This window comes from Haematobia irritans, chromosome 1 (genome assembly GCF_050003625.1).
Source record: "Haematobia irritans isolate KBUSLIRL chromosome 1, ASM5000362v1, whole genome shotgun sequence".
Lineage (NCBI taxonomy): Eukaryota > Metazoa > Arthropoda > Insecta > Diptera > Muscidae > Haematobia > Haematobia irritans.
Genome location: NC_134397.1, coordinates 208,767,359 through 208,782,528, shown reverse-complemented (window position 1 = coordinate 208,782,528; position 15,170 = coordinate 208,767,359). Strand labels below are relative to the sequence as shown.

General features: G+C 29.4%; 1 protein-coding gene across 1 annotated transcript in view; it reads left to right on the top strand.

Annotated features, from left to right (window-relative positions):
• Positions 1-15,170, top strand: part of LOC142222516 (uncharacterized) — a 165,129-nt gene that overhangs the window by 135,611 nt on the left and 14,348 nt on the right. The window contains exons 3-7 of the mRNA XM_075292687.1: positions 5,435-5,641; positions 5,704-5,896; positions 6,050-6,403; positions 12,270-12,327; positions 12,522-12,590. Of these exons, the coding sequence (XP_075148802.1) occupies positions 5,888-5,896; positions 6,050-6,403; positions 12,270-12,327; positions 12,522-12,590 (490 nt within the window). The 5' untranslated portion in view covers positions 5,435-5,641; positions 5,704-5,887. The remainder of the gene's footprint in view (positions 1-5,434; positions 5,642-5,703; positions 5,897-6,049; positions 6,404-12,269; positions 12,328-12,521; positions 12,591-15,170) is intronic.

Genomic DNA, 15,170 nt, shown 5'->3' with positions numbered 1-15,170 from the left:
ATTTCAGCCGGATCGGATGAAATATGCTTCTCTTAGAGGCTCCAGAAGCCAAATCTGGGGATCGGTTTATATCGGGGCTATATATAATTAAGGACCGATATGGACCAATTTTTGCATGGTTGTTAGAGACCATATACCAACATCATGTATCAAATTTCAGCCGGATCGGATGAAATTTGCTTCTCTTTGAGGCTCCGCAAGCCAAATCTGGGGATCGGTTTATATGGGGGTTATATATAATTATGGACCGATGTGGACCAATTTTTGTATGATTGTTAGAGACCATATACCAACACCATGTACCAAATTTCAGCCGGATCGGATGAAATTTGCTTCTCTTTTAGGCTCCGCAAGCCAAATCTGGGGATCGGTTTATATGGGGGCTATATATAATTATGGACCGATGTGGACCAATTTTTGCATGGTTGTTAGAGACCATATACCAACACCATGTACCAAATTTCAGCCGGATCGGATGAAATTTTCTTTTCTTTGAGGCTCCGCAAGCCAAATCTGGGGATCGGTTTATATGGGGGCTATATATACTTATGGACCGATATGGGCCAATTTTTGCATGGTTGTTAGAGACCATATGCCAACACCATGTACCAATATTCAGCCGGATCGGATGAAATATGCTTCTGTTAGTGGCTCCACAAGCCAAATCTGAGGGTCCCTTTATATGGGGGCTATACGTAAAAGAGGACCGATATGGTCCATTTTCAATACCATCCGACCTACATCGATAACAACTACTTGTGCCAAGTTTCAAGTCGATAGCTTGTTTCGTTCGGAAGTTAGCGTGATTTCAACAGACGGACGGACGGACATGCTTAGATCGACTCAGAATTTCACCACGACCCAGAATATATATACTTTATGGGGTCTTAGAGCAATATTTCGATGTGTTACAAACGGAATGACAAAGTTAATATACCCCCATCCTATGATGGAGGGTATAATAAGCTAATAGTTAGTTTGAGGCTTGTGCATTGTTAATTTAAAGAAACGTGCGTCCATCCAACCATCTTGCAGTCTATAGGGCTTTGCCCAAATAAATTTGACAAACATTCTTTTCCTCTGTTGGTTAAGCTACTCTTGTAGTTTAGTCAATGTATGGTTTTAAGCTGAAATAAAAAAACGACAACAATGCTTAAAGAACAAAACCAACAATAACAAAACAAAACAAATGGAAAAAGAAGAGGAGGCACGCTCAAAATAAACCCAGCCATGTGAATTCAAATCGATGATTTGACAGTGGCATAGGAAAAGAGATATGTTTGTTTCGAATTCATTTGGCATAAGCCGGCTATCAATGTAAAACCTTTTTTCGGAGGGTTCAAGTGTGGTTTTTGTTTTTGTTGGGTTTAATAAACTGCCTGAATTTATTCTGATAATTGGTTGATAGTTTTGCTGCAAGTAGAGGATGCTGATGAGGAATGTGGTAATTCCGAAACGTGCGTCCATCCAACCATCTTGCAGTCTATAGGGCTTTGCCCAAATAAATTTGACAAACATTCTTTTCCTCTGTTGGTTAAGCTACTCTTGTAGTTTAGTCAATGTATGGTTTTAAGCTGAAATAAAAAAACGACAACAATGCTTAAAGAACAAAACCAACAATAACAAAACAAAACAAATGGAAAAAGAAGAGGAGGCACGCTCAAAATAAACCCAGCCATGTGAATTCAAATCGATGATTTGACAGTGGCATAGGAAAAGAGATATGTTTGTTTCGAATTCATTTGGCATAAGCCGGCTATCAATGTAAAACCTTTTTTCGGAGGGTTCAAGTGTGGTTTTTGTTTTTGTTGGGTTTAATAAACTGCCTGAATTTATTCTGATAATTGGTTGATAGTTTTGCTGCAAGTAGAGGATGCTGATGAGGAATGTGGTAATTCCGAAACGTGCGTCCATCCAACCATCTTGCAGTCTATAGGGCTTTGCCCAAATAAATTTGACAAACATTCTTTTCCTCTGTTGGTTAAGCTACTCTTGTAGTTTAGTCAATGTATGGTTTTAAGCTGAAATAAAAAAACGACAACAATGCTTAAAGAACAAAACCAACAATAACAAAACAAAACAAATGGAAAAAGAAGAGGAGGCACGCTCAAAATAAACCCAGCCATGTGAATTCAAATCGATGATTTGACAGTGGCATAGGAAAAGAGATATGTTTGTTTCGAATTCATTTGGCATAAGCCGGCTATCAATGTAAAACCTTTTTTCGGAGGGTTCAAGTGTGGTTTTTGTTTTTGTTGGGTTTAATAAACTGCCTGAATTTATTCTGATAATTGGTTGATAGTTTTGCTGCAAGTAGAGGATGCTGATGAGGAATGTGGTAATTCCGAAACGTGCGTCCATCCAACCATCTTGCAGTCTATAGGGCTTTGCCCAAATAAATTTGACAAACATTCTTTTCCTCTGTTGGTTAAGCTACTCTTGTAGTTTAGTCAATGTATGGTTTTAAGCTGAAATAAAAAAACGACAACAATGCTTAAAGAACAAAACCAACAATAACAAAACAAAACAAATGGAAAAAGAAGAGGAGGCACGCTCAAAATAAACCCAGCCATGTGAATTCAAATCGATGATTTGACAGTGGCATAGGAAAAGAGATATGTTTGTTTCGAATTCATTTGGCATAAGCCGGCTATCAATGTAAAACCTTTTTTCGGAGGGTTCAAGTGTGGTTTTTGTTTTTGTTGGGTTTAATAAACTGCCTGAATTTATTCTGATAATTGGTTGATAGTTTTGCTGCAAGTAGAGGATGCTGATGAGGAATGTGGTAATTCCGAAACGTGCGTCCATCCAACCATCTTGCAGTCTATAGGGCTTTGCCCAAATAAATTTGACAAACATTCTTTTCCTCTGTTGGTTAAGCTACTCTTGTAGTTTAGTCAATGTATGGTTTTAAGCTGAAATAAAAAAACGACAACAGTTTTTTTGAATTTAAGATTTTTTAAACTGACATTTATTTCTACATGAATACCTCGCAAAAAAATTATCGAAAATTCAATAAATGAGATCTGAATCTAAATCTGAGATCTATTTTTAAAACTATAATAACTACACTCACAAAAAAGTGAACTCTCTATTTCACTAAAGCCAATTTAACTTTATTTTAGTTCATGGAATTATTATGTTTGGAGAAAGTTTCCTCTACTCTAATAATTTTTTGCGTACGTTATTTAAATGAACTAAAAAAAACGGGGAAAAAATTATACACAAATTAAGCAAAAAGATTTACTATGTTCGTATTTCTCATAAAATAGTTCATAATATCTTTAAGTTTGTAAATTTTAACAAAAATGCGTCCATCATGAACTTCGTATGTCACTAAAGACATTCTTGCATTTTTTAACTCCAATTTTTTCCTTCAAACCATAAAATTTTGTTTATCAATTGAAAAAAATTAACCCTTTCGCTTACGAAATAAACCTAATGATAAAAACTTTTATTACACCCTCCAACATAGGATGGGGGCATATTAACTTTGTCATTCCGTTATTAACACATCGAAATATTTCACTAAGACCCCATAAAGTATATATATTCTGGGTCGTGGTGAAATTCTGAGTCGATCTGAGCATGTCCGTCCGTCCGTCCGTCAGTTGAAATCACGCTAACTTCCGAACGAAACAAGCTATCGAATTGAAACTTGGCACAAGTAGTTGTTATTGATGTAGGTCGGATGGTGATGCAAATGGGCCATATCGGTCCACTTTTACGTATAGCCCCCATATAAATGGACCCCCAAATTTAGCTTGCAGACCCTCTAAGAGAAGCAAATTTTATCCGACATCAGGTACCAAATTTCAACCGAATCGGATGAATTTTGCTCTTCCAAGGGGCTCCGGAGGTGAAATCTGGGAATCGGTTTATATAGGGGCTATATATAATTATGGACCGATTTCAACCAATTTGTGCACGGGTGTTTGAGGCCATATATTAACACCACGTACCAAATTTCAACTGAATCAGATGAGTTTTGGTCTTCCAAGAGGCTCAGGAGGTCAAATCTGGTGATCGGTTTATATGGGGGCTATATATAATTATAGACCGATGTGGACCAATTTTTCCGTGGTTATTAGAGACCATATACTAACACCATGTACCAAATTTCAGCCGGATCAGATGAAATTTGCTTCTCTTAGAGGCTCCGCACGCCAAATCGGGGGATCGGTTTATATGGGGGCTATATATAATTATAGACCGATGTGGACCAATTTTTCCGTGGTTATTAGAGACCCTATACTAACACCATGTACCAAATTTCAGCCGGATCGGATGAAATTTGCTTCTCTTAGAGGATCTTGCAGATCAATTGCCAAATTTGGAAGTGCGTTTATATGGGGCTATACGTAAAAATGGACCCATTTGCAATACCATCCGACCTACATCAATAACAACTACTTGTGCCAAGTTTCATGTCGGTAGCTTGTTTCGTTCGGAAGTTAGCGTGATTTCAACAGACGGAGGGACGGACGGACATGTTCAGATCGACTCAGCATTTCACCACGACCCAGAATATATATACTTTATGGGGTCTTAGAGCAATATTTCGATTTGTTACAAACGGAATGACCCCCATCCTATGGTGGACGGTATAAAAAGGCCGATTAGATACGCATATACTCAGCTTGACAAAATTTTCTATAGAAATAAAATTTTGACAAAATGTTCTATAGAAATAAACTATTGACAAAATTTTGTATAGTAGTAATATTTTGACCAAATTTTCTATAAAAATAAAATCTTGAAAAAATTGTCTATAATAATTACATTTTGACAAAATTGTTTATAGTAATAAAATTTAGACAAAATTTTCTATAGACCGATATGGACCAATTTTGGCATGGTTGTTAGCGGCCATATACTAGCGCAATGTACCAAATTTCACCACATACCTAATTTCAACCGGATCGGATGAATTTTGCTCCTCCAAGAGCTCCGGAGGTCAATTCAGGGGATCAGTTTAAGCGACCCCCATATTTCAATTCTGGCTCCCCACGTACCGCTCAAAAGTCCATATCGATTCGTAATTATTTGTAGACTTACCTATTCATAACTTTTTTGTCTAATATATACCACGTATGGACTAACTCACAGTTTAGAAAGCGATGTTAAGAAGTGTTAAGATACCTTGCCATCGGTAAGTATTACCACAACGCAAGTAATTCGATTGTGGGTAACAGTCTTTCGCAGAAGTTTCTACGCAATCCATGGTGGAGGGTACATAAGATTCGGCCTGGCCGAACTTACGGCCGTATATACATGTTTTTCTTCTGTTTTTACTTATTTTTGTGAAATCCTTAATTTTCCTTCCTGGTGGGTTCACTGTTCTTTGAGTGAAATATTCGATCTTTTTCGATTATGTGGTCTAGAAATTGAACCAACTTTACATTATCTTATTCTTTTTTTTTTTTCTTTACAGACAATCTACTAAAACCTATTTCTGTCCAGACGTAAGCACTGAAATTATTTTCAAAATTCTCACAGCAGAACAAAACGAAGGACTTTGAAAACAAATAGGACACAAGCCCCAAAATTATACCAAAAACCAAAAAAAGTATCTGCTTTAAACACCATACACCAAACATCTCTCAGGTGGAAATGTAAATACCCGAAAGGCAATGAAAAAGTATATTAAATAGGCCAAAAGCCCAACATTTAAATTTCCAATAAATCTTTACACAATTGCAGGTATTGTCGGCTATTTGGGAAAAAAACAATCAAGGTTTTGGGAAAAATAAAATAATCAATTTAAGGCAAGCGTTGAAGTGTTCAACGTCAGGACATTTAACCATCCCAAACGCACACATACTGTAAGGCGAATATAACGAGAAGAACCCAAGAAGAGTCCAGCATATAATAGATCATAGGAAACATGTCGAATGTAAGTACAAAATATATTGAGTGAATATTGTCTGAAGATAATTGGATTTTTATTTCCGGAAAATTAATTAAAAAATATTTTTAATTATTTTTTTGTATTTCTTTTTTCGACATCCTTCTCCTTGTGTTCTTGTTTTCAACAAATCAACTTAAGTTACTTTTTATGGATGAGTCGAATGGCAATGGAGTGTATGCAACGCAAGTAGCAGCAGCGGCAACTGCAACAACAATTTTAATAAATAATACCAATATTAATAATAATTTACCTTCAAATAACAACAACAATACTAATAATTTCAATAACAATAATAACAACAACAACAATATCACCAATAGCTCTACAAATATCCACAATTTAATGGCAGCAGCATCTAATGCAGCTGGTACAGCTGCTTGTGGTGCCAGCGGATTACCACAGTCCTTGTCAAATGAGGATCTAAGTCAAAGTCTCTCCGAATATACAGATGCAGATGAAAGCATATCAGCCCCAACAGAGTTTTTAGCAGAGGTAAGCATATATACAATATATATTTGAGAGATAAAAGGTTATGGTTATAATAATATACTCTCCATCATGGATCTGATGGGAAGCAAAATGTTGACAAACCTCTTCTAAGGAAATGTCTGCAATAGGGCGCAAATAGTGATTATTTCAACCAAAGAAGTAATATGTGCACTTCAAACATGTTTCAAGAGCAAAGTCTTATTATTGGCGGGAGGACATGTCAAATGTTTATCGCTACCATAATGTATATGAAGTCGGCAACCCTGTATACGTTTAGCGAGAAAACAACAGTTTTGCCATAAAAATATTCCATGTTCTACGTCCAAAAATATCGTACGTCCAAACATAATCATATCCTTATCTGAATGATAGTTGTTCACCGTTGTGGCTTTCATAATTAATTTTACCAGATTTTCTATAGAACTAAAATTTTGACAAAATTTCCTAAAGAAATAAAATTTTGACAAAATTTTCTAAAGAAATAAAATTTTGACAAAATTTTCTATAGAAAAAAATTTGACAAACTTGTCTATAGAAATAAAATTTTGACAAAATTTTGTATAGAAATAAAATGTTGACAAAATTTTCTATAGAAATAAAATTTTGACAAAATTTCCTAAAGAAATAAAATTTTGACAAAATTTTCTATAGAAATAAAATTTTGACAAAATTTTCTATAGAAATAAAATTTTAGTCAATGTATGGTTTTAAGCTGAAATAAAAAACAACAACAATGCTTAAAGAACAAAACCAACAATAACAAAACAAAACAAATGGAAAAAGAAGAGGAGGCACGCTCAAAATAAACCCAGCCATGTGAATTCAAATCGATGATTTGACAGTGGCATAGGAAAAGAGATATGTTTGTTTCGAATTTATTTCGGCATAAGCCGGCTATCAATGTAAAACCTTTTTTCGGAGGGTTCAAGTGTGGTTTTTGTTGGGTTTAATAAACTGCCTGAATTTATTCTGATAATTGGTTGATAGTTTTGCTGCAAGTAGAGGATGCTGATGAGGAATGTGGTAATTCCGAAACGTGCGTCCATCCAACCATCTTGCAGTCTATAGGGCTTTGCCCAAATAAATTTGACAAACATTATTTTCCTCTGTTGGTTAAGCTACTCTTGTAGTTTAGTCAATGTATGGTTTTAAGCTGAAATAAAAAACAACAACAAATAAAATTTTGAGAAAATTTTCTATAGAAATAAAATTTTGACAAAATTTTCAATAGAAATAAAATGTTCTATAAAAACAAAATTTTGACTAAATTTTCTATAGAAAAAAAAAACTGACGAACTTGTCTACAGAAATAAAATTTTGACAAAATTTCCTATAGAAATTAAATTTTAACAAAATTTTCTTTAGAAATAAAATTTTGACAAAATTTTCTCTAGAAATACAATTTTGCCAAAATTATCAATAGAAATACAACTTTGACAAAATTTTCAATAGAAATAAAATTTTCTGTAAAAAACAAAATTTTCTATAGAAAAAAAATTGGACAAACTTGTCTACAGAAATAAAATTTTGACAAAATTTTCTATAGAAATAAAATTTTGACGAAATTTTCTATAAAACACAATTTTGACAAAATTTTCTATAGAAAAAAAAATTTGACAAAATTCCCTATAGAAATAAAATTTTGACAAAAATTCCTATAGAAATAAAATTTTGACAAATTTGTCTAAAGAAATAAAATTTTGACAAAATTTTGAATAGAAATAAAATTTTGACAAAATTTTCTATAGAAATAAAATTTTGACAAAATTTCCTATAGAAATAAAATTTTGACAAAATTTTCTATAGAAATAAAATTGTGACAAAATTTATTTCAATAGAAATAAAATGTTCTATAAAAACAAAATTTTGACAAAATTTTCTATAGAAAAAAAATTGACAAACTTGTCTACAGAAATAAAATTTTGACAAAAATTCCTATAGAAAAAAATTTTGACAAAATTTCCTATAGAAATAAATTTTTGACAAATTTTCTTTAGAAATAAAATTTTGCCAAAATTTTCAATAGAAATACAACTTTGACAAAATGTTCAATAGAAATAAAATTTTCTATAAAAACAAAATTTTGACAAAATTTTCTATAGAAAAAAAAACAAACTTGTCTACAGAAATAAAATTTTAACAAAATTTTCTATAGAAATAAAATTTTGACAAAATTTTCTATAAAATACAATTTTGACAAAATTTTCTATAAAATACAATTTTGACAAAATTTTCCATAGAAAAAAAATTTGACAAATTTTTTTAATCAAATAAAATTTTGAGAAAATTTTCTATAGAACTAAAATTTTGAGAAAATTTTCTATAGAACTAAAATTTTGAGAAAATTTTTTATACAACTAAACTTTTGAGAAAATTTTCTATAGAACTAAAATTTTGAGAAAATTTTCTATTACAATAAAATGTTGACAAAATTGTCCATAGGAGTAAAATTTTGACAACATTTTCTATAGAAAAAAATTTGACAATTTTATTTAAAATAAAATTTTATAAGAAATAAAATTTTGATAAAACTTTCTATAGATATACAATAGTGACAAAATGTTCTATAGAAATAACATTTTGGCCGAACCTCCTATAGAAACAAATTTTTACTATAGAAATAAAATTTTTACAACATTTTCTATAGAAATAAAATTTTAACAAAATTTTCTACAGAAATAAAATTTTAAAAAAATTTTCTACAGAAATAAAATTTTGACAAAATTTTCTATAGAAATAAAATTTTGATAAAATTCTCTATAGAACTATAACTCTGAGAAAGTTTTCTGTTGAAATAAAATGTTGACAAAATTGTCTATAGAAATAAAATATTGATAAAAATTTTTATTGAAATAAAATTTTGACAAAATTTTCTAAAGAAATATTAAATTTTGACAAAATTTTCTATATAAATAAAATTTTGATAAAATTTTCTCTTGAAATACAATTTTGACAAAAATTTTTATGGAAATAAAATTTTAACAAATTTTTCTATGGAAATATTCTATAGAAATAAAATTTTGACAAATTTTGACAAAATTTCCTATAGAAATAAAATTTTGACAAAAATTCCCTATCGAAATTAAATTTTAACAAAATTTTCTTTAGAAATAAAATTTTGTCAAAATTTCCTATAAAAATAAATTTTTGACAAAATTTTCAATGGAAATAAAATTTTGCCAAATTTTTCTACGGAAATATTCTATAGAAATAAAATTTTTCGAAATTTTTCTATAGAAAAAAATTAAAAAATTTTTTTATTTAAATAAAATTTTGGCAAAATTTTCTATTGAAATAAAATTTTCTCCAAACTGTGGTATATTATTTTTGACCCGAGTGGCGAACTTGTCTACAGAAATAAAATTTTGACAAAATTTCCTATAGAAATAAAATTTTGACAAAATTTCCTATAGAAATTAAATTTTAACAAAATGTTCTATAGAAATAAAATTTTGACAAAATTTTCTATAGAAATAAAATTTTGACAAAATTTTCAATAGAAATAAAATGTTCTATAAAAACAAAATGTTGACAAAATTTTCTATAGAAAAAAATTGACGAACTTGTCTACAGAAATAAAATTTTGACAAAATTTCCTATAGAAATAAAATTTTGACAAAATTTCCTATAAAAATAAATTTTTGACAAAATTTTCTATAGAAATAAAATTTTGCCAAAATTATCAATAGAAATACAACTTTGACAAAATTTTCAATAGAAATAAAATTTTCTATAAAAAACAAAATTTTCTATAGAAAAAAAATTGGACAAACTTGTCTACAGAAATAAAATTTTGACAAAATTTTCTATAGAAATAAAATTTTGACAAAATTTTTTATAAAACACAATTTTGACAAAATTTTCTATAGAAAAAAAATTTTAACAAAATTCCCTATAGAAATAAAATTTTGACAAAAATTCCTATAGAAATAAAATTTTGACAAACTTGTCTAAAGAAATAAAATTTTGACAAAATTTTGTATAGAAATAAAATTTTGACAAAATTTTCTATAGAAATAAAATTTTGACAAAATTTCCTATAGAAGTAAAATTTTGACAAAATTTCCTATAGAAATAAAATTTTGACAAATTTTCTATAGAAATAAAATTTTGACAAAATTTTCAATAGAAATAAAATGTTCTATAAAAACAAAATTTTGACAAAATTTTCTATAGAAAAAAAAATTGACAAACTTGTCTACAGAAATAAAATTTTGACGAAAATTCCTATAGAAATAAAATTTTGACAAAATTTCCTATAGAAATAAATTTTTGACAAATTTTCTTTAGAAATAAAATTTTGCCAAAATTTTCAATGGAAATAAAATTTTGCCAAAATTTTCAATAGAAATACAACTTTGACAAAATGTTCAATAGAAATAAAATTTTCTATAAAAACAAAATTTGTCTACAGAAATAAAATTTTAACAAAATTTTCTATAGAAATAAAATTTTGACAAAATTTTCTATAAAATACAATTTTGACAAAATTTTCTATAGAAAAAAAAATTGACAAATTTTTTTAATCAAATAAAATTTTGAGAAAATTTTCTATAGAACTAAAATTTTGAGAAAATTTTCTATAGAACTAAAATTTTGAGAAAATTTTTAAAAGAACTAAAATTTTGAGAAAATTTTCTATAGAACTAAAATTTTGAGAAAATTTTCTATAGAATTAAAATTTTGAGAAAATTTTCTATTGCAATAAAATGTTGACAAAATTGTCCATAGAAGTAAAATTTTGACAACATTTTCTATAGAAAAAAATTTGACAATTTTATTTAAAATAACATTTTATAAGAAATAAAATTTTGATAAAACTTTCTATAGATATACAATAGTGACAAAATGTTCTATAGAAATAACATTTTGGCAGAACCTCCTATAGAAACAAAATTTTACTATAGAAATAAAATTTTTACAACATTTTCTATAGAAATAAAATTTTAACAAAATTTTCTACAGAAATAAAATTTTAACAAAATTTTCTACAGAAATAAAATTTTGACAAAATTTTCTATAGAAATAAAATTTTGATAAAATTCTCTGTAAAACTATAACTCTGAGAAAGTTTTCTGTTGAAATAAAATGTTGACAAAATTGTCTATAGAAATAAAATTTTGATAAAATTTTCTCTTGAAATACAATTTTGACAAAATTTTCTAAAGAAATATTACATTTTGACAAAATTTTCTATATAAATAAAATATTGATAAAATTTTCTCTTGAAATACAATTTTGACAAAATTTTTTATGGAAATAAAATTTTAACAAATTTTTCTATGGAAATATTCTATAGAAAAAAATTTTGACAAAATTTTGACAAAATTTTCAACTGAAATAAAATTTTTCGAAAATTTTCTATAGAAAAAAATTAAAAAATTTTTTTATTTAAATAAAATTTTGGCAAAATTTTCTATTGAAATAAAATTTTCTCCAAACTGTGGTATATTATTTTTGGCCCGAGTGGCAACCGTGATTGCATTACGTACCAGCCTTCCTGTAATGTTTTAATTAACATAAGGCGATCAATTATTACATTCAACTTCACCATTTTAATTTTTTTTTATTGTTTCATGGATCTGTGATGAATGTCCAATACTTACACGATATCCATTTTTTGGCATCAAAAGTCTATTATTCGATTAGATGCAAAAATCTGTCAACGTTTTCTACAAAAGGTTTACTAGTCAAAAAAAAAAATGACATTTGACCCTTGTACTCAATTTTACAATATTGGGTCCAAGTATTAAAGATTTTCCTTGCAGCATTTAACAATCTATGAAGGAAGACTTTGTTTATTTTATAACTGATACTTATATTAAATCTCATAGAGTATTTATTTTTCTCTTCCTTTTTCTGCTTATAGTTTCTATCATCTGTTATGCTCAAGGATTACAAAAAAGCTTTAAAATATTGCAAACTAAGTAAGTGTCACTTATTCAATGTGAAAAATGTCAAAACAAGGACGGAAAACAAATCCATTATATGAACTTGGGATGGCAAAATTAACAACATTTCTAATTAAATCATATTTTACTTTCGTTTTTCCTTTTTCCTTTCTTAATGATGTTTGCAAAAAAAAAAAATTATATACTCTTCTTTCCTGTCATGGCAAAAGTCTTGCAATATGAACCACATAATTCGACAGCAAAAGAATTCTACCCATTGATATTGGACAAACTACGGGGTAAGTACGATTGAGAGGGCTATTAAAATAGAACTTCAGATATGGGTATTTATTGTGACCAAATTATTAAAAATAAAAACCAGGTCTATATATTATTTGGATATCTATAATCCCATATTTTTAAAACATAGTCATGAAACCAATGGAAAAAATTCCCAGGTCACACTCTAGGGTAATACATGCTTCAAAATCGTACCAAAGTATTAAAATTACACGCAAAGAAAAAAAAAACGTTTGGAAAACGTGTACCGAAAACGTTTTTCTTTTGTTAGAGTTTTTTGAATTGCTTCGAAAATTTTAAACTTTTATCGCAAAAAAAATTCGTTTGTTACAAAATTTTTATTTTTTCAATAAAAAAAGTTATTTTTGAATAACTTTTCTGACTTTAGGTCTTCAATAAGACACATTTTACAGTTCAAAATTTACTATACTACAATGTGATGTTGAACATTTTTTCGGAATCTTCCGAACATATCTGGAATATATGTAAAAAAAACTTTGGTCGAAGCAGGGATCGAACCCACGACCCTTGGCATGCAAGTCGGACGTAGCAACCACTGCTCCACGGTGCCAAACTAAATGTTTATTTCTGTTAAATAAACTTTGTTTATTCGGTTCGTGGATATGGATATTTGGATATTTATCTATTGATGACCATAACAGGTACATAGGTCAGTGGTTAGTGTGTTGGCTTACAAAGTGCATGGTCCGCGGTTCGATTCTCCATCCAGGCGAAAGGTAACAAATTTTAAAAATTTATAAAATCGTATAATTTCTTCTACATTGTTGGTATTACAGGAAAATATGTTAAGAACTAAAAAAACCTGGTGGATATGAGGGAAAATGCAATTAGCAAGAAAACAATGTTTTTTTTGGAGTTTGTCTTTATGAAATTGTTTTTACATCCTGGAAAGGAATAAACGTTTATCACAAAAAGTATATACATTCCTTCCAAATACACTTCCTTACAGCGAAAAGCAAATGAGAAACGAACTTTTTTTGTCTAAAATTTCGTTTGGGAGGAAAGAATTATTTTTTGCGTGTAAGTATAAACAAAAGAATTATATTAAAATCATAAAATTTTATATAATTAAAGATATTGTGATATCAACACAACATGGAAATCAATATTTCCATGTTGTGTTTTCAATTCACTGAATTGAATTGATAAAAAATGTCCTAATAAATTAAATTAGTGCATACTTATTAGTAGGATAAGAAACCGGGATTTCTATTAGTAAATTATCGACCGGGCATGAAAATGAGGTTAATTCGAAAATCCAAAATTTCATAACAATTTTCAATAAAATCTAAAATTTCATATGATTTTTTTACTCATAAATACACTCAAAGAAAGTTTATTTGAACTCAAAATAGGTTTATCTCCCCTTAAAGAATTTGGTTATGATTCCGAGCCAAAGATGTATCTTCTTTAAAGTAAAGGCATTTTTTAGAAAGCTCTATAAATCTAGGCTCTATAAAGTTAAAATTAGGATACAGGTCTCATTTACCAAATTTTCATTCTAGCGATATATTAACAAAATTATTTATGTAGAAATAAATGCCACTTTAAATTGGGATATGTAAAAAAAATATGGTTTCTTAATGTTAAACTAGCTTTAAAACAGATTTACAAAATCCTCAAAATGAATATTAGCCTATATTTGAAACTTTTTTACCTTTAATCCAAAGATTCAATATCTTTTATAAGATTCAATATCTAATTTAACCCACCGATGAGTGACAGTTCTGAACTTCACTTCACGGCCATGTGAAAAGGCCATACGGACCTTTTTTTAATCTTGTTTTTTTTCATATACATTTTTTTGGATTTTTTGTTTTCTTTTTATTATTGTTTATAACTAAATTCTACATAAAAAAATATTTTTTAAAAATTTTTTTCTTGAATTTTCTAGACTATTAGAAAAAAATTTAAAAATTATTGTTGTTGAGCGTTTACTTCTTGTCCCCTGCCCTGTGCGATGGTGTTGCAGCGATGTAAAAGTGTGCTATGCTCTCCGCAAACAGCGTTGCCGCAGCCGAAGCAGTATGCCCGCGTTTTCCGCTGCCGGCCGTAGTCAGAACGGCAAAGCCTACATGACGGTCTACATGACCTAGCCGCAAACGACGGTACATTGTCTTCCATCGGTCTTGGTAATACCTGAAGTGAAAAGAAAAATAAAAAACAAATAAATATATATTCTATTCTTGAATTTGAAGATGTTTTTCTTACCCTGACATCGAATGCTTCCATCGCTTGGCGTATCCTTGGATATGAGGTTATATGGTTGTTCAGGACACGTTCTTCGATATTTGGTGTGGCCAATTGTTTCGTTAGCAGTAACAAGAACGATATATCCCCCTCGTTGAACCCAAATAATGTACTATTGATGGTGCGCTTCGGGTTCTTCTTGAACTCCTGTGGAATGAATGTTTTGTTGTAGCGCACTGTACCAACATATGAGGTCTTCCTCCTCAACAAAATACGCGCCAAGTCAAGAGTGATAAAGAAATTATCCGCGTATATAGTACGGCCAGCATCTAAATATTTTTCCACAAGATCCAGCACTACATTCTGCC